Genomic DNA, 24340 nt, shown 5'->3' with positions numbered 1-24340 from the left:
TACAATTAGTTTTACAAGTGGTTCAATTAGAGACTCTTTTATATAAGCATAGGGTATGACAACAGATGAAGACTATTTGGTCCATCTTGTTTGCCCAGTATACCTCCTGTCGCAGTAACATAGACCCCAGTTGACCTTTAGCTTTCTTTTCAGTCTCTTGCAAGTAGGAGAGCTTCTGTGCTCATCCCAGGCTTTCTTGAATTCTGTTAACTGTTTCTGCCTCCACCATCTTCACTGGAAAGGTGTTCCATGTACCCATCACCCTCTCCGTGAAGAAATATTCCAGAGTCTACCCCTTTGAAGCCCCCTATGATGATCTCTTACTCTAGAAGTTTCTTTCCATTGAAAATTAAATCGGTTTCTCCTTATGAACTTCAGAAGGAAGCTCTTTGGCATGATACAGGTACTATGGTGAGTGTTAGCAGCAAATTTGAGAGACTGAAATCATATTCATAACTTGGCTTAGGAGTGAAGTTCACTACATTACTGTCTTGGTATGTGAAAAACTAAGCGGGAGCATCGCCAAAGCGGAGGACCATGATGCACTGCTTACAGGAGCACACAGGAAAGGCTCTTTCATAAGGATAACAGCAGGATGATTAATTGAGAAAATAAAGCTTTTATTCTTCAAGAGACCTGACACAGCACTGTGTTTTGGCAAAAAAGCCTACCTCAGGGGTCTTAATGATTTTCTGGATCAAATGCTGGCTCCGATTAGCTCTTTCTATTAGAGGCACATCTGTCCATGGTGCTGGAAAAGCATTTTATCAAGCATTCCTAGCTAAGGTGCTCCCACAATCAAACCTGACACATTCACGGTAATGCTCCGGACTCATTCTCCTGTCTTCAGAGTGAACTTTTTACTGTGCGAAGCAACTACTTTTTGAGCAACAACTTATGTACTGAGTATTGCTTGGTTGAATTGACCCCTAAGCAGGTGTTAATTTACGCCGAAACATGGCCCTTGTCGGGTCATTAATAAAGCACACCTATTCCGTTCTTGAGAGCCCTTTGTGCTTTTTCCTGGACAAAATTAGCACATGACCATAAATACTAAAAATAGAAAATTTAGCCATTTTACCCCAGTAGTAAAAATGGTCTTAGTGCACCAGAATGACCCACATAAGGTCACAGGAAGGCCACTTTTTACTGCTATTTGGTAAAAGTGCCCCTAAGTTACATGTTGAGGTGCCACATTTAGGTGTTCGCATTTACACCTGCTATTGACATGGCATAAATGGGTGTCCCTATATGTAGGTTCATAGATGCCAACTTACTCTAGTTTTCTATACTAGAATCTTGGTGCCCAGATACCATTGTAGAATTAGTGCTCAGTGCACTGCATCTAGATACCTAACTTGTGATGCCCAGTTGTAGAATTGCACCCTCAAAGTGCATTGGAATCCTGTTTGGCTGAAAGGCGTAGTCCCAGGATACATGACAGACCTTATAGACTTACCAATAAGAAACAAAGTCAGATCGTCAAGATCCTACCTAAGCCTACACTACCCAAATTGCAAAGAACTGAAATACAAAACAACTTACGCAGCCGGCTTCTCCTACATAAGCGCACAACTATGGAATGAGCTTCCAAAAGCCGTGAAAACAATCCACGGCCACTAAAAACCAACCTCTTCAAAAAGGCCTACCCCAACGACCCCACATAACCCTCTTCGCCTACCAACACAGCATGACTATGATCGAACAGGACAACACGCAATCTTCATCCATTCCGACCCTCCACTTATACCTCATACGATCGCTACACAACTTGACGGTACTATGTAAGCCACATTGAGCCTGCAAATAGGTGGGAAAATGTGGGGTACAAATGCAACAAATAAATAAATAGATATAAATCCAGATTATCTCACCTGCATCTTACTAGAGGCCCTTTGTACACCAGTTGGATGGTGAAGGGGACAGAAGTGCTTCCATGACTTCTTTCCCAACATCAGTGTTTGACCAAAGTCAGACAAGTTGGCCTCACTCCATATTCCAATACCTGTTTTACCTCTTCAGAAAACTAAAGTCTCTTGAAGCTGAGAAAAATTAAAACAAAGGGACTTCGCAGGGCAAAGCAAATTCTTCCTAACTAATCCAAAATCCCCTTCTTTGGCATAGGAGTGTGTGTGTGTGTTTGGGGGGGGGGGGGGGTCACATCATTATGTGAGCACATCTATTAGCCCCTAGTGCCGTTGTCTTTCATTTCTCAAGTGAGGTGATTCTAATTAAATTAATCTGCATGTCAGTCTATCGGTGATCAATCAAAGGGGCCGAGATTCCCCTTTGCGGCAGTGCGCTCGCGGCTGACAGGGGCTGATAATGGAGGAAGAAATAAACTGCCAAGCAAAGTTAATTAGTCAACATAATAGGTGGATTAAACAGGAGCTGGCTGATTGCTGCTTCGCATGTGGAAGCATGAAGAAGGAGATGAAACTGCAATTAACAGACAATTATTATATTTGGATGTAGGAGGGTGCATGAATAAGCATCTCTCAATGGGTTTCTTTTAATCTCGTTCTTGTTAATATAAGGAGAAGTGTAGGTCATTTCATCTTATTGTTTTTGCCAAAGTTCTGGAAAATAACAAATGCCTTTCCTAGCTGTCTTGCCAATCAAAACTGGCATCCAGTGAGAGGCCAGCCTGGTGTTTTGGGGAATTGGGTTTATGCAGCTAGTTCAGACTGCCCCCTGAAATTAGAATAGTGGAAAGTGTTAGATATCACCAGGAGCAGCATTTTAAGTCTAGTCCACTCAAGGAGAGTTTTTCAAAGGTGTGCACGAGTTAATAGTGACTTTTGCCATGTAAAATTGCTTGACAAATTTGCTTTCCTCATGGCAGCTATAAATGCACCTGGGAAGGAGAGGCAATCTTGTAATCATGTTTAGTGTGGAGGAGGAAAACCGTAGGAGTACTTCTGACTTTCAAATGTACATATGCTTGTTTGCCCCTAACTGGTTGTTCGCACAAGGGATGTGCAAGACAGAAAATTTTCCGCTCATTTTTGAAAAATGTGTTTTTTACTCCCAATTTTCATTGAATTTATCGGTTTCTTTTATTTTACTAAAAAAAGGTTTTGATTGCATGAGTTAATTTGTAGGTTAATGTCCATTAAATCAATTTTGTGAGCACTAGATGTTTTAAGGTGTGCTAATGAATTAAATATACAAATATTAGGTGTAGGTTACCAGGAGGGGCATAATCGAACGGCGCCGACCAAATCGATAGCCGGCCATCTTCGGGGCCGGTGCCTTAAGCGGGCAGAGCCAAGCATATTTTCGAAATACATTTGGCGCCGGCCAAATCGCTCGCCGAGTTTAGAGAACGATCACCGGGTTTATATGAGATGGCCGGCTTCGTTTTTCAGCCACAATGGAAACCAGGCCCGGCCATCTCAAACCCTGCGAAATGCAAGGCATTTGGCCGTGAGAGGAGCCAGCATTTGTAGTGCACTGGCCCCCCTCACATGCCAGGACACCAACCGGGCACCCTAGGGGGCACTTAAAAAAATTAAAAAACAAAAAACAAAAATAGCTTCCAGGTGCATAGCACCCTTACCTTGTGTGCTGAGCCCACCAAATCCCCCCCCCCCAAAACCCACTCGCCACAACTCTGCACCATTACCATAGCCCTAAGGGGTGAAGGGGGGCACCTACATGTGGGTACAGTGGGTTTGGGGGGGGAGTTGGAGGGCTCTACATTAACCACCACAAGTGGAACAAGTAGGGGGGGATGGGCCTGGGTCCACCTGCCTGAAGTGCACTACACCCACTAAAAACTGCTCCAGGGACCTGCATACTGCTGTCAAGGAGCTGGGTATGACATTTTAAGCTGGCATAGAGGCTGGCAAAAAAAGTTTTTTTTGGGGGGGGGGGGTGGGAGGGGGTTGGTGACTACTGGGGGAGTAAGGGGAGGTGATCCCCGCTTCCCTCCGGTGGTCATCTGGTCAGTTGGGGCACTTTTTCCAAACTTGGTCCTAAAAATAAATGGACCAAGTCCGGCCGGCAAAATGCTCGTTCGAGCCGGCCTCTTTTTTTCCATTATAAGGCGAAGCCAGCCATCTCGTGCCCCCGCCCCGCCCCCCCATCCCGCCTTCGTTACCGTACCAACACGGCCCCTTGAAGGTTGGCCGACGCCATGACAAAACAGCAGTTGAAGCCAGCCAAAATCGGCTTTCGATAATACCGATTTGGCCAGGATCAGGAGATTGCCAGCGATCTCCCGATTTGTGTCGGAAGATCGCCGGCGATCCCTTTCGAAAATAAGCCTGCAGCACACCCTCAGCATTCTTTATGGATGCAAATTTTCAAAGAGATAATTTGAGAAAGTTTCTCTTTGAAAACGTGCATAAGCTGGCATAGGCAGTATTTGTAAACACTGTCCTCCTTGATTTACTGTGAGCTTGTTTTAATTTTTTTTTGGGAGGGGGGTACCTCATTACTGTGTAAACTGAATAATGCAGTCGTGTTATTCCTGGAAAAATAATGACAGTAAAATGCTCTGGGGCCACTTCTTAAATGGGTCTTTGTGTGAAATCAGGATCGTTCCCCTTCCCCTTCTCTTTGAGGGTCCCCAGTACATATCACCCCTCTCGATGCACCCCCAATCCAATACCCCCTCCCAAATATCCCCCTAATCACATACTTCCCATCTTAAAGGGATCCCATCCCCCAAAGCCCTTTCCCAACTCTCCCATAGGCCCCCCAGACCTACGTCCAAAATCCCTAGTAGGGTTGGGATCCTGCAATGTTCTTTGTACCACTTTTTCCTTGCATTCATTTTTCCCCCTATGGAATTCTTGTTTTTATTTGAGAAGCAGCAGGAAGAGAAATCCTTGCACAAAAGTTTCTCTTTTGCAAACTTGGTTTGGCAGAGTTTATTTTTGTTTCTTGGGTCCAAAAATTTAATTATTCTCTTGAGGGTTGATTCCAAACAGCTTATTCACACTTCTTGATGTCATATGCTAGAGAGAATCTCAAAAGCCAGTTGCCCTGTTCTACTGTTCAGGTGTAGAGTACAAAACCTTAGCACAATATATGATTGTTGTAACTGGTATGAATAGACTCCATAATACAGTGGTTCTCAAATTCGGTCCTGGAGGCATTCCAGCCAGTCACGTTTTCAGGATAGCCATAATGAATATTCATAGAGAGATTTGCATGCAACACCTCCACTGCATGCAAATCTCTCTCATGAATATTCATTTTGGGTATCCTGAAAACCTGACTGGCTGGGATGCTTCCAGGACCAGGCTTGGGAACCACTGCCAGAGTAGATACAATCAAAGATAAAATCTATGAATAGGATCTAATACAGAAATCACTATCAGTGCTTCTCCTTTGTCTTTCTTCGAGGTCCTTTTACCAAACTGCAGTAAGCACTAGTGCGTACGTACCACAGCTTAAAATGGCTTTTCACGGGATGCACTCAGGCATCCTTTGGTAAGGTCTAGATTGACGTGTACATACTATGTGGTAAAAAAATATTCTACTCATATTAGCCCTCTCCTCAAGTCACTTCATTGACTCCCTATCCATTTCCACATACAGTTCAAACTCCTCTTATTGACTTACAAGTGCATTCACTCTGCAGCTCCTCAGTACCTCTCCACTCGTATCTCTCCCGATACTCCACCCCGGGAACTCTGTTCATTGGGTAAATCCCTCTTATCTGCACCCTTCTCCTCCAATGCTAACTCTGTTCCTTTTATCTTGCTGCACCTTATGCCTAGAATGGACTTCCTGTGCCAGTACATCAAGATCCATCTCTGGCCATCTCAAATCTAGGCTAAAAGCCCACCTTTTTGATGCTGCTTTTAACTCCTAACCCTTACTCACTTGTTCAGTACCCGTATTTTATCATTCCCACCGTAGTAATTCCCTTATCTCTTATTTGTCCTGTTTGTCTGTCCTAATTAGATTGTAAACTCTGTTGAGCAGGGACTGTCTCTTCATGTCCAGTGTACAGCGCTGCGTGCGTCTAGTAACGCTATAGAAATGATAAGTAGTAGTAGTAGCACTAGTAGTTTTTTCCACGGAGGGTGTGTGTCTGTGGGTGGAAGGTGGGCATGTCCATAGGAGCCAACTTTTCAAAATGATTGGGGGTTCTAAACCCAAAGAAAATTACCTCTCCCTGGACAGCGTCAAAGAGTTTTTTCAAAACTGGGGGTGCTGAAGCACCCACAGCATGCACAGAGCTGGCTCCTATGTTTGTGGTAATCAACTAGCACAGATACATTGCCCCACGCTAACTGATTATCGAGTGAGCTTTTACTGCCCACAAAATAGGTGGCAGGAAGAGCTCACATGCTAAACTTTTTTAATGGCCATGTGCTAATGACAACATTAGTGCATGATCATTAACACAAAAATTCAAAAATTGGCCATTTTACTGTTACGCTAAAATGGGCATAGTGTGTGGGACACACAGGAGGATGTGTTAAGGCCACTTTTTAGCATTGCTTTGAAAAGGTTCCCTTTGTCTTGCAAAATTAGCAGCTCCTATAACCATTTAAATGGTACCACATGAGGAATCTATTCACATCCAGCAGGAGCCCCTGTGCACAATATTTCTTGTTTTATTTTTTTTTCTTTATTAATAGGATTTATTTACTGCCTTTAGGAAGAAATTCACCCCACACAGTGTACAGCAAGAATAAGTTGGACATAGGCAATAGACAATTATATCCATAAAATATTTATTACTTATTAAACTTTCTATACCCTCTTCTTGGCAAAGCCATTCAAACAATAATACACATTATGTTCCTTATAATGTCAACACCATACACATTAAAACATCTTAATGGACAGTAGAGGGTGTAAGCAGAGGTGGAACACGTGGAGGGGCATAATCGAACGGGGCGCCCATGTTTTCATGAGGGTGTCCTCACAGGACGGCCCCGTAAAGGGGCGGTGCAACTCATATTATCGAAACAAGATGGGCGTCCATCTTTAGTTTCGATAATACGGTCGGGGACACCCAAATCATGAAATTTAGGTCGACCTTAGAGATGGTCATCCTTGGGTCATTTTTGAGATGGTCGTCCCAGGTTTTCGGCGATAATGGAAACCAAGGATGCCCATCTCAGAAACGACCAAATCCAAGCCATTTGGTCGTGGGAGGGGCCAGCATTCGTAGTGCACTGGTCCCCCTCACATGCCAGGACACTGACCAGGCACCCTAGGGGGCACTGCAGTGGACTTCATAAATTGCTCCCAGTGCATAGCTCCCTTACCTTGTGTGCTGAGCCCCCAAAACCCACTCCCCACAACTGTACACCACTACCATAGCACTTAGAGATGAAGAGGGGCACCTACATGTGGGTACAGTGGGTTTGTGGTGGGTTTTGGAGGGCTCACATTTACCACCACAAGTGTAACGGTAGGGGGGGATGAGTCTGGGTCTGCCTGTCTGACGTACACTGCACCCATTAAAACTGCTCCAGGTACCTGCATACTGCTGCGATGGACATGAGTATGGCATTTGAGGCTGGCATAGAGGCTGGCAAAAAAGTATTTTTAAAGATTTTTTTTGAGGGTGGGAGGGGGTTAGTGACCACTGGGGGAGTAAGGGGAGGTGATTCCCGATTCCCTCTGGTGGTCATCTGCTCAGTTTGTGCACCTTTTTGATGCTTGGTGGTGAAAAAAAATAGTCCAAGTAAAGTTGACCAATTGTTCGTCAGGGACGCCCTTCTTTTTTCCATTATCGGCTGAGGACACCCATCTCCTAAGCACACCCCAGTCCCGCCTTCGCTACACTGCCAACACGCCCCTGTGAACTTTGGTTGTCCCCATGACGGAAAGCAGTTGAGGGTGCCCAAAATCGGCTTTCGATTATGCTGATTTGGACGACCTTGCGAGAAGGACGCCCATCTCCCGATTTGTGTCGAAAGATGGGCGCCCTTCTCTTTCGAAAATTCACCTGATAGACAGGTAAGATAGAGATAAGACTGACTAGCTTATTGAAAAATTGCCTGTGGTATCTGAAAAAACACATGAAAATGATTTTAGCTAATATATGTATCACAGATATAGCCACAGGTGGGCCCAGGTGGGCACAGGGCCATCCACTTTGGGCTCAGGCCTACCCAATAGCAGAACACCTATGATGTGGCTGCTGGAGACCCCCAAGCTCCACCATCTGAAAACTCCCAACATCTTTCCCTCTCGCTACCTTTTAAGCACCAGTTGTTTGCCAGCAGCGAGAAAGGACTAAAGCACTCTGCTGGCACTGGCACAGGCCCTACAGCCTTCCCTCTGGCACAACGTCCTGTCTTCCTGTTTCTGCATAGGCAAGAGTACATCAGAGGGAACACTGGTGTTTAAAAGGTACGGAGGAGAGGGGAGGATTTAAGAGACTTGATTATCTGTGGGGGGAAGGGGCAGAGTTGATAGACCAGATTGCCTCCAAGGGAAGGAGTGCCCACCCTCTTTGGGCCCAGCCCCACCCAAAATTGGGAGTCTGGCTACACCACTGGTATGTATGGTAAACAAGTCTTGCTACAGTACGTGAAGCTAATCCTTGTGTATGTGACTTGTTAGTTACAGTAGTTACTTCTTCTTTTAAAGGCTTGTGAGAAGAACCAAGCTTATACCTGTTTCCTGAAGCAGAGATAGGTCTTGTGATAAATGGAGGCTTTCTGGGAGCACGCTCCAGAAAATGTTTAACAACTTAATAGAAATGATATTGTTAAATGATAAACTCTACTACTGAATTACTACATAGAATGAGCAATTTTAACGAAAAACTGCATCAGCTCCTTCTCATCAATAGTTTCTCTGTTTGAAGCTATAGAGACAAAGACGTTTTTAGGGACAAACATCAAACCATCTTGTCCAGCTGACTGGATAGCCTTCTGTACTGGTGGTAATTGTGATAGAGGGTGGGGTGAGGGATAGGAAAGTGTTTACTGTGTCACCCACTTTTGTGTTCAAATATATCTTGATGGCTCTCTTGTGTTTCTGCCCCAGGTCGTGGTTTCCACAACAGTTAGCGTAGATGGGCATGTCCTGGCAGTGTCGGACAACATGTTTGTGCACAACAACTCGAAGCACGGTCGGAGGGCTCGGAGGCTTGACCCCTCTGAAGGTACGCCCTCTTATCTGGAACATGGTAGGCAAATCACTTTCATTAGTTGCTATTGTTGCTTTAAATGTAAAACGTTGCTTGGCTTCTTCTACAGTTGTTCACTCACCATCCCGCTAAAGACAAATTCTATTTAAGAACAATTTCTCCACTAGAGCCTTATGTTAAAATAAATCTCTAGATTTAGTCCCCCTACTGAATGGACTTCCATAGAAAAATTGGCCTTAAGGTAACACAACGCAAAATACCGATTAACTCCTGCCTTGGCTCTCTTCTGAAGGTCATATTCTTTGTTCTCCTTTGCTGATCTTAACGCGGTTAATCTCTCATGTTTATACATTGTGAGGTAGATATTCAGCCATCGACGGTGAGCCTTTATTTAAATCTCTGCCGGCGTTATTCCCTGTATTTAATGCTGGGCCATGTCCATGCACTGGCATTGAAAATCCAGTTTATGCAGCCAGCTTTCTCTTATTCAGTTAAGTGCGATATTTAGCACTTAACCACCTAAAGGGTCCTTTTACTAAGGTGCGCTGATAAATGGCCTACGGTAGTGTAGACGCGTGTTTTGGGCGCACAAAGAATTATTTTTCAGCGCACCTACAAAAAAAATGCCTTTTTAAAACTTTTGCCGAAAATGGATGTGTGGCAAAATGAAAATTGCCGTGCGTCCATTTTGGGTCTGAGACCTTACCACAAGCCATTGACCTAGCGGTAAGGTCTCACATGGTAACCGGGCGGTAATGGTCTATGCGCGTCAAATGCCACTTGATGCGCATAACTGCCGCACGTCAGAAAATAAAAAAAATATTTCTGGGACGCGCGAAGCGGGCGCGTGCCAAAATTTAAATTATTGCAAAGGCCTCGCAGTAACCGGGCAGTAACTCCAATTTGGCGCATGCTGGGCAAGCATTGGTGCCTACGCGGCTTAGTAAAAGGGCCCTTAGTGGCACTGCATAAAGATAGGACTGACTTTTATGCAGTCTGATTTAACCACTAAAATTAGGCGAGTATCAGCTCTTAACCGCAAGTCCCAATTCCATCCATGGATCACCCACAAAATAACCGGCTTTGAGTTTAGCAGACTGTGGTGATATTCAGGGACGCTAACTGGTTAAGAGCCTCTGAATACCAGTGGATATCCCCGAACAAGAGATTTAACTGGGCAGGAGCCATTTCTGGCCCGTTAAATCACTTTGTTAGAATACAAACTTCACATTCTTTACTGTGGCTGCTCTTTAATATTTGAACTTTGTCGATCAATATTCGGCTGTCAGCATTTTTTTAAATGCTGGGCACTGCGAGCTGTTTAGATCTGAATATTCAGTGACAGGGCTGTACAGGGGCAACCCGACCATTATACCGCTTGAGCAGCAATTCCCATATGCTGCCCTGCCACCAGCATGCACCTCTTCTCTTTACTGCAGCCTGCCTCTCTGATGTAACTTCCTGTTTCCTCAGAGGTGGCCGCAGTAGAGAAGAGGCCGGTGCCGGTGGTAGGGCAGCATATGGGAATCACTGCCACCGCCGGATTTTGGAAGTAGAGAAAGAAGGTACACTCGGGGAAGGGGGTGGAGGAAGGAAAGGGGGAGATGCTGGAACTTGGCCTGAGGGTGGGGAGCACATCTCAGCCCTGCCTTAGACAGCATCCTGCCTTGGGCTCCCCCGGGATCATATCTGGCTATGGACACTGAATATCTGGGTTTTGGGTGGTTACCGACAGTTATCCCAGTATCACCGATATTCTGAGTTGTTATCTGAATAGGTATTTGGGCAAGTTAGGACTGCCATGTGTATGGTCCTATTTGCCTAGTTAGCTATCTGTGTACTGGTATGGAATAACGATAGTGCCCAAAAAACTTCTGGCTCCACCTTTATGCCATCCCTGGAAAGTTCCAGCACTTACTAGATAGTACCACAGTGATTTCACATGATATCCAATGGTACTATCCCCTGGATTCTATATATGGCACCCAAAATTGGGTGCCGAACTTTGGCTGCCGATTCAAGATGTGCACCCAAGCTAATGGCTCACAATTCAATTAGTGCTGATAACTGGGTTCTAATTGGCACGAATTTGGAATTGGGCGACATCTTGCTGTGTGCTATTCTATAACAACATGCGCTCAAATCCCAAAGGGGCCGTGGCCATGAGGGAAGCATGGGCGGGCTAGGGGGCTTTCTTACAATCTGTGCACAGTGTTATAAAATACCAAAGATGTACGCCTAAATTGGGTGCCAAAAATTACAACGGTTTCATCAGGTGTAATTCTGTATTGGTCGCTCATCTTTGAGTGCCCATTAGAGAACAGCCTTGATCACCGATTTTCTTGGTGCTGATTTGTGAGCTCCATTTACTGAATTAGCCCTATGTTGAAAAATGCTGCAGCCAGGCCAGGGTCGCTACAACATGTACTTAAGTGGGTGCTCCCTCATGTGTATGCCCCCATGCAATTACACACTATCCCCCAGAGTTTGTATAGCGCGCCTAGAGATCCGTACCAAAATATTCTATAATAACGTGCATAGCTTAATTGGTTTAACAAGCTAATTAGTGTTGATAACAGCACTTAACAAGCAATAATGAGCACTAATTGGCAATAATTAGAATTTACGAGCCAGTGGCGTAGCCAGACTGCCAATTTTGGGTGGGCCTGAACCCAAAGTGGGTGGGCACAAAAGTTTCTCTCTACCCCCCACCTCCCCCCCAGCAAAATTTAGTCACACTTAGATGCATTTGTCACACAGGGTAAAGTGCTGCTTTTCAGTGCATCAGATTTCAGACAATTTATTTAATAGCCTAATCCTTTTCAGTGAGCTTTCAGAGGCCAAAACCTCCTGCCTCAGGTCAGTATAATGCTGTTACGGTATCCTCTCCTGACGTAAGGAAGGAAGTATTGGTCTCTGAAACTTTATTAACACCATATTACTTTATCCTAATTAAAAATAAATTATTTTCTTTACCTTTGTTGTATGGCCATTTACTTTTTCTCATTGTGTTGCTCCCAGTCTCTAGATTCTGCTTTCCTTCGTTTTCGCTTAACTCTTCTGCCAGGGTTTCCTGGCCATTTGTCATTTTTCTCTCCTTTTTCTTTGCTTTCTTCAATATTTTTCTGCCTCTCTCTGTGTCTAAATTTAATTCATTCTTACTATCCATTCTTTAATTTCCTACTTATGGCTTTTCATCTTTTTCTCACCCTTGTTCTCCCCATGCCCCTTCCTCTTATTCTCCAATCTTTCACTACTCCCCCTTTCCATGCAGCAGCTCTCCTCTTTCTCTCCCCATCCTTCCAGTGTCTCCCCTCTCTCTCCCCATCCTTCCAATAGTCTCCCCTCTTTCTTTCTGCATCCTTCCATCGTGTCACCTCTTTCTCCCTACCCTTCCATCCAGCGTCTTCCCTCTTTCTCTCCCCATCCTTCCACCCATCTACCCTCTCTCCTGATCCTTCCATCTAATGTCTCTCTCCCTCCTTCTAACCAGTGTCTATCTCTCTACCCTTTTCTGTTCAGTGTCCCTTCTCTCTCCACATCCTTCCAGTCTCTCCCCTTTTTCTCTGCATCCTTTCATCCATCTCCCCTCTTTCTCTGCCATCCTCCCATCTGTTTTCCCTCTTTCTCTCCCCATCCTTCCATTTTCCCTCTTTCTCTGCCATCCTCCCATCTGTTTTCCCTCTTTCTCTCCCCATCCTTCCATTTTCCCTCTTTCTCCCCATCCTGCCATCCATTTTCCCTCTCATGATTCAGGCCCACCAGCCCCAGCCCCAGCCCCAGCCCCAATGAAGAGTGCCCGATTCTAAAGCTAAGTAGCGCAATATTCTCTGCCTTATTGCCACATTCTAGTGATTGGATATTTGAATTGATTATTCCAACGTGGGAAAGAATAAGAATGCATTAGAAAATAATTAAAAAATAACAATAACAATAACAATATAGTATAAAAAAGCTATAAAATTGCAAGCTTACTACAGAATGAAGTTTTTTTAGCCCAATGATCGAATCGTGGTGTGTGTTATAAAAGTTTATATAACCGCACACTAAACCCTGGGTATTTTACCCACGGTTTCTGAGGGCTTTTTCTTCATTTTCTAATGAGCACGCTAATTGTCACTGGAACTTTAATTTAGTATTAGGTTACCTTTTTGCTCCAGTGTTACTGCCACGTCCTATTGTCTGGTCTTATAAAGCCACCAGCCCCAGCTCCCATTGCCGGCCACTGCTGCTTTTCCTGATGAGCATCAGGGCCGGCGCTACAAAAAGAAGAAGCGCTCAGCTGACTGAGCTGAGCGCCAACGCAAACGACGACTCGCTCAACGAGAAAAAATGTTTTTTAAAAAACACGGCACCGCAGGCAGCCTCAAAGCATTGGCTGCTGGCTCTGCAGGCTCCTCCCGTCTCTTACGTCACTGCCCCTGCTTCGCTCCAGGGGCAATGACGTAAGAGACGGGCGGAGCCTGCAGAGCCAGCAGCCAATGCTTCGAGGCTGCCTGCGGTGCCGCATTTTTTAAAAAACATTTTTTCTCATCGTTAGCGACGCGTTGGCACTCAGCTCAGTCAGCTGAGTGCTTCTTCTTTTTGTAGCGCCGGCCCTGCTGCTCATCAGGAAAAGCAGCAGTGGCCGGCAATGGGAGCTGGCGCTGGGCGGGCCTGGGCTGAAATTGGGTGGGCCTGGGCCCACCCAGGCCCACCCTTAGCTACGCCCCTGGCACAACTCCCTAAGTTATTCTGTAACACACTGTGCCTAATTTCTAATGTGTGCAGAAAAAAAGGGGCATGGTTGTGGGCGGGGAAATGGATGTTTCATGGGCGTTCTGAAATTTACACATGTAGTTATAGAATATGGCCCTCTGCGCCTAAATCTATGTGCCAGGATTTACACCATGGTTTCATTGGTGTAAAAGGATGCGCGTAGTTTTAGGAACTGGGATATCAACTAAGCGTATTCTATATACTGCACCTAAATCTAAGCGCCCCTTATAGAATATGCTTAGGCAAAAATGTTTTCCATGTCAAGTTTTTAGACGCCATATATAGAATCCCTCCTATGCCATTTAAACATGGGCCCTTACAGAATAGCACATGGAATGCATTGCCTGAAAGGCTCCACATAATACAAGACTATCTCTACTTCAGGAAGCAGATGAAAGCTTGGCTCTTCAACCAGGCCTTCAGTGGAAGAAGTAACTAACTTGTTACTCACTCACACACACACACACAAGGATTGACTCGGGCTACACATACTTCGGCGGGACACGTTTATCCACTCCTACCCTAGCTGAGATAATATTTAACCATCTCTCTGAACTCATGTGCAACTTTCTTCAAATCAGTCACCTTACTTTCTAATCCTTCCTACTTTCTTACCCATCTATATTTTACAACTTACACCCTTCACTTCCAATTATAATGTTCTATTACGTATTGTGTTGACATTGCAAGTAGTATACCATGCCTTACTTTGTATTGTTAGTTGAATATTTTTACTGCTCTAATTGCCTATTGCTCATGTTTGATCTATTCTTACTGTACACCGCCTTGAGTGAATTCCTTCAAAAAGGCGGTAAATAAATCCTAATAAATAAATAAATAGGCGTCCAGCTAAGACAGGCATGCGCAAGTCTATATTTATTTATTTATTTAACACAGTTATATCCCACATTATCCCACTTAGTTGCAGGCTCAATGTGGCTTACACAATACCGTAGAGGTAGGCTCCGGTTCAATAATACAAATACATAGTACAGTGTGTACTACGAAAGTGCTGGTCTTCTGTAAATTTATGTGCACAAGGGGCAGGTAAATGTAGCTGCCCAGCTATGCAATTAGAGGATAATGTCTAAGCTGCATGTAATATATAAAGTCCTTTGCATTTAATCCTTGTGCCTCTTTCAACTTCTCAAAGTCCGTATTCCTCCCCACCCCATCAAGCATCTGTCCTAGCCTCCACAATCCTTTCACAGTCCATTCCTCATAACACTTATATATCTGTCCTGGCAGAACCTTCAAATTATGACAGATGGGAAGGAAAGGAAAATAGCTAGTAGACCTTTTTTTTAAAGTCAACAGTAGTATCAGTTTCATATATATATAATTATTTTACCCATGGCAAAATGCAATGGCCTGGAACAAGGTTAGTGCAGGGACCCTCTCAGTTTGCCTGCTCTAACACTAGATTATCTAATCATCTAATATGCAGCAAAGCAAAGGGGGTGGGGCCGGGATGAGTTTGTCATTCTGACAGCATTCCTCCCAGAGGTGCCTAAATTGCTTTTGTACCATTAACACTAGCAGATCTGGTGAACTCTATGAGCATTTATGGAAATCACTGGAAAAACACTGAATTGGTCCTGTCAGCCAGGAAGCTGACAAGCAGTTTAAATGCTGGGGTGTTTTGTTTTGTCTTGTTTTTTAAGAAAGGGGAAGTTTAATGTGTGCATACTTGAGTGTCCTAAGAGACCTGAAGTCCAACTGTTTCAGTAACGGAGCACCAATCTGCTCTTCAAAATCTGTTATCCGTGTTTTCACTTATCAGTATTTCATGCACTAAGTTTAAGAAATATTTTTAAAAACATGATTTCATCACCATTAATATTCTCATAGGAGGGAACGATTGGTGGAAGGCTGGGTGGCATTTGAGTTATTATGGAAAATGTATACTGATCTGCCTTGAGGTAATTTGGGAAGTTTGGGGGTATTTATGAAGAATATATACTGACTGTAACTCACTTTGAGCTATTGGTGAAGCAAGAAATCAAATTTTGCAAAATAAAGTTTATTAATCACATGGTGAAAATGAAGTTATGAACTTGTTTTTCACTTCTGCAAACTATTATTGCCGCTGAATGGGTTGTCATTTTCATAGTGTTACCAGACATATGTAGCATTTTACAGAGACAAATGTGGACAAATGCAAAATAATGCATATTGAGAAGAATAATCCAAATCATAGTTACCTGATGGTAGAGTCCACCTTGAGAGTCAGCACCGAAGAAAAAGATCTAGGTATCATTGTAGACAATACGCTGAAATATTCTGCCCAGTGAGTGGCAGCAACCAAAAAAGCAAACAATGCTAGGAATTATTAGGAAAGGGATGGTAAATAAGACTGCATTCAAGTCTGGTCGCCGTACCTCAAAAAAGATACAGCAGAATTTGAAAAGGTTCAAAGAAGAGCGACCAAAATGATAAAAGGGACTGAACTCCTCTCATATGAGGAAAGGCTAAAGAGGTTAGGGCTCTTCAGCTTGGAAAAGAGACGGATGAGGGAAGATATGATTGAGGTCTACAAAATCCTGAGATGTGGTGTAGAATGGGTAAAAGTGAATCGATTTTTTTACTCTTTCAAAAAGTGCAAATACTAGAGTGATAAGAATGTAAGAATAGCCATACTGGGTCAGACCAATGGTCCATCTAGCCCAGTATCCTTTTTCCAACAGTGGCTATCTCCAGGTCACAAGTACCTGGCAGAATCCCAAATAGTATCAAGATTCCATGTAGAATCTCTAATAGTGGCAACACTCCATGCTACCAATCCAGGGCAAGCAGAGGCTTCTCCATGTCTATTTCAATATCAGACTATGGACTTTTCCTTCAGGAGCGTGTCCAAACCTATTTTAAATCCAGATACACTAACTGCTGTTTCCACATCCTCCAGCAATGAGTTCCAGCAATTCATCGAGTGAAAAATATGTCCTCCTATTTGTTTTTAAAGTATTTCCATGTAACTTCCTTGAGTGTCCCCTAGTCTTTGTACTTTTTTGAAACAGTAAAAAATTGAATCACTTCTACGCCACTCAGGATTTTGTAGTTGACCTTCGAGATTGTCGACTTTTGACTTTTGAACTTTTAGGCATTCATTACGTGCGCAGTATATTTGGATTTAGCAGTGTACTACATTTGCTACATACCCTAATTCTAGATGATGTCAGACTCCTGATTCAAGCTATATAGCCAAAACATGACTCGTGTTGAGTCATCTTTGAAGTTGCTAAAGTCAATTCTGCACAACTGCTCACTAGTCACTGGTCATCTCCGCTGTTTGTTAGCGCACACATACATACATATCTGATAATATTCTATACATTGATGCGTGCAATTGCCACATAAATGATGACACCCTGTTTAGAGTATTGATTTTATTGCATTCTAACCACCCGCACAATGGGGTAACAGAACACCTCCTCTGCAGTGAAGGCTGAAAGTTCTACAGAGGAGGTGTTTTCTTCCTGAAGCAGCACGTCATGTAAGCGAAACAAGGCGCTCTTGTTGAAGAAGACAAGGTTGTTGGATAGGCAGATGGCGATGCTGGAGAGACTGTAGCGGGAACCACTTTGGACAGCGCTGTCATTTTCAAGATAATCGCGGGATGTTAAGCTCTGCGTTTTCTATATATTGGACATTTTTGCAATCTGGCAGGTTAGCCTTTTTCAGCAACATAATGTTTAGAATAGTAGAACCCCTGATTGAGAAATATAAAGCATACTCATTCATTCTAATCTGTTTTACAAGGTAGAGGGGTGTTTTGGGAACCGGATGTTTTTCTCCCTTATTTAGTCTTTTTACACTGGTTCTTTTTTTCCCCTTTTAGGAACCAGTGGTATGGACAGACTTCCAAAGTGACAGTGGGTTGTAAAATTGTTGGAAATTCCCCTATTGGGAGATTTAAGGTTCCAATTGTTTAATACGTTTTCTACAGGAAGAGTGGATTTAACAAACTTTATTATTTTGGCATTGCATTCTAACTGCCATTTCTGGGTGAGAAGACAGGTGTCATCTGGATGGAACTCTGAGATGCCAGTTCAGTATGTGCATCACCTCCAGGCTAGGATATCTTATAGACAAACAATGGGAGCTGATAACCATAGCCCATATTTCCTGTTTGCAGTACAGACCACCAAACATGGACGGGGATCTAGCACTGCAGGTAGTCCACCAGTGCTGCAGGGGGATCCACCTTTGATGCCCCAGCTGGCTGGCCCAGTGGAAAAGAGAGGGGTAGTCTCCTTCCCTTGGATGATGTGAATTGGGAGGGGGGAAGAGGGAGTTCCTCTTCCATTGACACAGCCACAAGCTAGCAATCTTTTAAAAGCTGCAAAGAGCCCCTGCAGCCATTCTAGCAACAGCAGTGCCTGCATTCCACTTCTCAATGAGGGACATTGGCACCCAACTTGTTCATCTCTCCCCATGGCTCTGACTGTCATTAAATAGAATCACTGGCTGTCTCTGGTGTCAGGAGAGCTCCTTTAAAATAAAGCAGGCACTTCTGGTGAATATGAACAAAGTCGTGTCTGGTTGTAGGAGCTTGACTGCATACAATTTTTTCAAAGCTGTAATGGCAGTACTTGGATATGTGACTCCGGTAGATGGGAGACCTTTCTAGAAATAGTGCTGGCAAGTCCTGCCGAGCTTTGGTTGATGGGCTTGAAAATCAATACCAATTGTAAGGATCTATCATGGGGCCAACCATGATCAACTGGAGGTTATATAAAAGGGCAGGAGACTTAAAGTGGCAATAAAAATGGATTTTACTCGGATTAATGAAGCTTCAAGCAGACAAAACCACAGGGTGACAAGCGAACACACCAACATGTTCCTTAACATCCAGGACAACAAAGAATAAACAGATGTGTTTCCTATGTTATTTAACACATAAAGGGATTCAGCTTTGTGTGTACAGGAACTGCAAGTGACAAGAAAAGCATCAGGGATTCAAGTGTTGCATCCTGTGAGATAGACTATGCTTGACCCTAGAGCATCATATTCAGGGGCGTAGCCAGACATCAGCGGGAAGGGGGTCCAGAGCCCAAGGTGGGGGGGCACATTTTAGTCCGCCGACCCTCCCTGCTGCCGCTGACCTTCCCCACCACTCTTGACCCCCCTCTGCTGCCACCGCAAGGTACCTTTGATGGCGGGGGTCCCCAACCCCCATCAGCCTTAGTCTTCTTCAGCGCCGGTCTCCGGCATGTTCGCTCACTTCGCTGATCTGTGCTGTGAGTCTTGGACGTCAGGACTCACAGCACAGATCAGCAATGTGAGCGAATGTGTCAAAGACTGGCGCTGAAGAAGACTAAGGCTGGTGGGAGTTGGGAATCACCGCCAGCAAAGGTACCTTGTGGCGGTGGCAGGGGTGGGGGTTTGAAAGTGGCAGGGGAGGGTCGACGGGGGGGGGGGGTCAAAAGTGGAGGGGGCCCGGACTAAATCTGTGGGTGCCCATGCCCCCGTGGCCCCACCTAGCTACGCCCCTGATCATATTAGATGGTTTGAGTACGCTGCTCCTAGTGCTGTTTATTCCAGGTGAAATATGCCTCTTTGTAATGTTGAGTTTCAACTTCCTGTCACCACTAGGTTCGTCTTGCCACCCAGATTCTTTTTCTGAACTACCAAATGTGCACACACTACCCACACGCTATAAAATAAATTGTATTTTTTGGCTGAGGGAGCATGTCTGGGAGTGGAGAATGAGTGTGTCTGTGCTAATCAGCTCATCTGCATTGCCGCACATTAACTGATTAGAGTGGGATTAGTGTGTGAACCCCTTACCACCTACAAAATAGGTGGCAGTAAGAGCTCACGCACTAAATTTTAATAATGGACATGTGCTAATGGCAACAATAGCAAAGTGAAACCACTTCAAAACCCTAAATGTTGGGCTTGTGATATATGAATCTTAATTTTGTTTAGAAGACCTCAGTTTATTGGAATCATGGGGCATTCACAGATTTTAGCCACTACTTTCCTATCATCACCGGTCTTCATGTGTATTTTTTTATTTTTTAGTTTTATATATAATCTTCTATTGTGTTATTATTCTCCATCAAACATTAACTTCAAAACATCTGTCATATAAAAAGTAACTCTTTTTGCACCTTTTTAATGACACACTTATATTAAATAAGTTTTTTTTGTTACATTTGTACCCTGCACTTTCCCACTCATGGCAGGCTCTATGCGGTGGGTAATGGAGGGTTAAGAGGCTCATTTTCAAAGCACTTAGCCTCCCAAAGTTCCATAGAAACCTATGGAACTTAGCCTCCCAAAGTGCTTTGAAAATATGCCTCTAAGTGACTTGCCCAGAGTCACAAGGAGCTGCCTGTGCTGGGAACTGAACTCAGTTCCTCAGGACCAAAGTCCACTACCCTAACCACTAGGCCACTCCTCCACTCCCAGAGGAACAATTTGTCCGACACATCATGATTGGTACCGATACGGGGAAATATCCTTGAAACAGCCCAGTGGCGAAACATGCATGGTTTGCCTTTGAAACTTTGGTCCTTGTCACTCATAATAGTTTGGAATTTAAAAGCTGAACTGATGGCCGCAGCTCCAAGACCATCTCAGTGACTTTCACCATGTGACCGTAGACCATTTCTTTTCTTTCCAAATACTCTGGCCTTATTTGTTTTGGTTTCTTATCTTGCATTCCTTCAACTTTTGTCTGATTAAGAGCTATGTACAGGATTTTGGCTTACAAATATTGCTTGGTCTTTTCACCTCATTGTTCATCTGTTGCTGGCTGGAGTAATATTCAAGCAGAGCCGTTCTATTGTCTCTCATCTAGAGCAGCCAGATCCCTGACTATTCTCTTGGCTCAGAGCCTAGAAACCTGAATCCTTCCTCCAGACCCTCATCTTGGAGCTGGCAACTGGATGTACTTTCTCACTTGGCTTGCCCAAGGATTGACCGACTTTTCACATGATAAATATGTACTTTCACTGCATCTGGCAGCGTTGAAAGGGAACTCTGCTGTCATTCTTAAAATCTTCACTTAATAGAGTCTTTCTGTTTTTGAAAGAATGTTTTTATTGACGAGACACTGAGTTTCTGGTTCATCAGTCAAAGTGTGCCAGTGAGGCAGAGTTACAAGCTCATAACCTTTGAAATACATGCTGTATTAAAATGCAGCCAGGGATGACGGTGCAGGCTAATTGCTTATGTCTTCCAGCATCTCATTTCAGACGTAAACCTGTACAATCTGTGGTCTCCTAGTAGGCATGCTTCAGCTCCAGGTTTCCAGGCTTTCAAGATCATCTTTGGAATTCAGCCCTGGAACCAGTGGCGTATTTATTCCAGGTGTGTGCTTATGCACCCCTGCCAGACCCCCCCCCCCCCCCCCCGCCATCCACCTGTGCCTTAAAATCATCTCCCTGCAGTCTTCATCTAGGTAGCAGCAGCGACATTCATAGGCTGCCTGCAGCCTGCATCAGGACTTTCTCTGTGAACCGTCCTGCCCCTTATGACACCACTTCCTGTTTTGTGAAGCATGGGACGGTTCACAGAGAATGCCCCAGTGCAGGCCACAGGCAGTCTATGAGCGCCACTGTTGCTTCCTAGAAAAAACTAGAGGGAGATGATTTTAAGACATGGGTGTGTGTGTGGGGGGGGGGGGGGGCAGTCTGACAGGAAGTGCTGCTGCCGCCCGGCTGAAGACTGGAGCAGAGCAAGGTGATTTTAAGGTACCGGGGGGGGGGGGCACAAGGGGCCCATGGGGGGCCATGGGAGGCCTAGAAGGTGCACCTCCTGTTAAAAAGTTCCAGCTATGCCACTGCGTGGAACACTGATGCTGGCAATCCTGAAGGAACCTACTAGAGCATTGATTTCTCAAACATGTCCTGGGAGCTCCCCAGCCAGTCAGGTTTTCAGGGTATCCATAATAAATATTCATAAGAGAGATTTACAGACATTACCTTCACTGCATGCAAATCTCTCTCATGAATATTCATTGTGGATATCCTGAAACCCTGACTGGCTAGGAGCCCCCAGGACAGGTTTGGGAACCACTGCCTTAGAGAATTCTCAAAAGAAAAATATGACATGCCCCCCAATATTCAAAACCATTTAACTAGCTGGTAACGGCACCTGGCCAGTTAAATGGCACTTAACCATCCAGCGATATTCAGCGGGGGATAGCTGGTTATCCCCTGCTGAATATTCCTGGTTAGAACCCTGGAGATAACCAATTAAATAGCTGGTATATCTTTAGCCGGTTTAAAGGTAACCGGCTATCTTCAAATATCAACTTAGCCAGTTAACTGTAAACTGTATAAAATAAAACGAATATTCAATGCCAGTCACTGGAAATGGCCCGACATTGAAATCGGGGCTGAGCGCCGACTGCAGAAGTTAGCCAGTCTCCCTTCCGTGAAAATCGGCCCCATGATGAATTAGATTAGATTAATGCCTTTGTATCACTCCATGGTGCGTCCCCACCTTGAATATTGCATTCAGTTCTGGTTGCCGTATTTCAACAAAGATATAGTGACTAAAATGATAAAGGGTATGGAACTCCTCCCATATAAGGAAAGACTAAAGAGGTTAGGGCTCTTCAGCTTGGAAAAGAAACGGCTGAGGGGGGATATGATTGAGGTCTACAAAATCCCGAGTGATGTAGAACAAGTAGAAGTAAATCAATTTTTTACTCATTCCAAAAGTACAAAGACTAGGGGACACTCAAGGAAGTTACTTGGAAATACTTTTAAAACAAATAGGAGGAAATATTTTTTCACTCAATGAATACTTAAGCTCTGGAACTCTTTGCAGGAGGAGTGGTTAGCGTATCTGGGTCTAAAAAAAGTTTGGACAAATTCCTGGAGGAAAAGTCCATAGTCTGCTATTGAGACAGACATGGGAAGCAACTGCTTGCCCTGGGATTTGTAGCATGGAATGTTGCTACTGTGAGATTCTGCATGAAATCTTGTCACTCTTTAGGATTCCAGAATCTTGCTATTCTTTGTGGTTCTACATGGAATGTTGCTACTCTTTGAGATTCTGAATGGAATCTTGTCACTCTTTAGGATTCCAGAATCTTGCTGTTCTTTGGGGTTCCACCTGAAATTTTGCTACTCTGAGATTCTGCATGGAATCTTGTCACTCTTTAAGATTCTAGAATCTGGCTATTCTTTGGGGTTCTACATGGAATGTTGCTACTCTTTGACATTCTGAATGGAATCTTGTCACTCTTTAGGATTCCAGAATCTTGCTATTTTGGGAGGTTCTACATGGAATGTTGCCATGATTTGGGTTTCTGCCAGGTACTTGTGACCTGGCTTTGGCCACTGTTTGGAAAAGAGGATACTGGACTAGATGGACCATTGGTGTGACCCAGTATGGCTACTGTTATGTTCTTATGTTCTTATTTGTTTCAGTTCTCATTGTGCCTTATGAAGAAATCTCAAGAAATGGGCTCAATTGGAGCTGGCCCTATCTGTCTGCACCTACCACTTCTTAATAGTGTCCCACCTAGAGTAACACATACTGTAATCAGGGCCGTAGCTAGCTGTGGGGGTCTTCAGCTGGTGGAGCTTAGGCATCCCTGCCAATGAAGATATTAATTTTAATGTGGCAGTTTGGGGCATGGTGGTACATATTGTTCATTGTAATTAAATCTGGAAAAATTTGGCTCATAATGTACATGGGTTGCTGACCTCTGACCTGCACGGTCCGTCCAGTCTGCCCATCAAAGGACCCAAAGCCTCACCCACTGTGAAGTATAACAGTAACCTTTTCATTCACTTTTGGGCTTATCTCTTGCTGCAGTGGATTCATGAACAAGTCCACTGTGACCATTATCTGCAGCAGAGTTGTTATCGTCATCTGCAGCATTTGAACTACTACTGCCATCATTTCTAGCCCTCTGTCCTTTCCTCTCACTGGCAAATGAAAACAGGAAGGCCATATGGTTAGCTAGCATATGCCAAGCTAAATAGTGGCCTTGGGCACATCAACTATGGCTGAGATCTGGGACCAGGCCCTCCACCCTCCCGTGATCCACGGCCCCCCTTTTGCCACACCCCAGGAACAGATGCTCAGCAGTGAACAAATGTCAGAAGCCAATTATTTATAGGACTTTCTTGGAAATGAGGGTGTAGTGCCTTAAAGGGCCTTTCTTCTTTACAGAGGCCTAAATAAGTTTTATAGGGTTTTTAGAAAACCAGTCACTATTTCCTAAACTTTCTCCAAATCTGAGTCTATAGCCTCCTTTGAAAAGAGAGCTCATTATAGTTCCACTCTTCAAAGTTTTTTTCTTACTTTTGATCTCTCCTGGAAGTGTCTTGCTTCTGTTAAATGAGCTTTAACAGTTTATTTCTATGGTTGTTATTCTCTCTGCCTCCCTGCTCAGTTACTCTGAACACTTTTTACCACGAAGGTTCTTGATTGTAAGGTCATAGGGAAGAGCTCAAGGGAACTTGGAAAGGAACCCGAGCAGAAGCAGATGCCTAACTAATCATAATTCTAGGAACATAGAATATGATGGCA

General features: G+C 44.2%; 1 protein-coding gene across 4 annotated transcripts in view; it reads left to right on the top strand.

Annotated features, from left to right (window-relative positions):
- EBF1 (EBF transcription factor 1) overlaps positions 1 to 24340 on the top strand; it is a 557364-nt gene that overhangs the window by 369451 nt on the left and 163573 nt on the right. For 2 of the 4 annotated variants that reach the window (XM_030211898.1, XM_030211896.1), the window contains exon 8: positions 8977 to 9094. In XM_030211898.1, coding sequence (XP_030067758.1) covers positions 8977 to 9094 — 118 coding nt within the window. Of the gene's footprint in view, positions 1 to 8976; positions 9119 to 24340 lie in introns of all 4 variants that reach the window. The other 2 variants (XM_030211897.1, XM_030211895.1) reach the window with 1 other exon arrangement.

Source organism: Microcaecilia unicolor, chromosome 8 (genome assembly GCF_901765095.1).
Source record: "Microcaecilia unicolor chromosome 8, aMicUni1.1, whole genome shotgun sequence".
Taxonomy (NCBI): Eukaryota; Metazoa; Chordata; class Amphibia; order Gymnophiona; family Siphonopidae; genus Microcaecilia; species Microcaecilia unicolor.
This window is presented reverse-complemented; position numbering and strand designations above follow the sequence as displayed.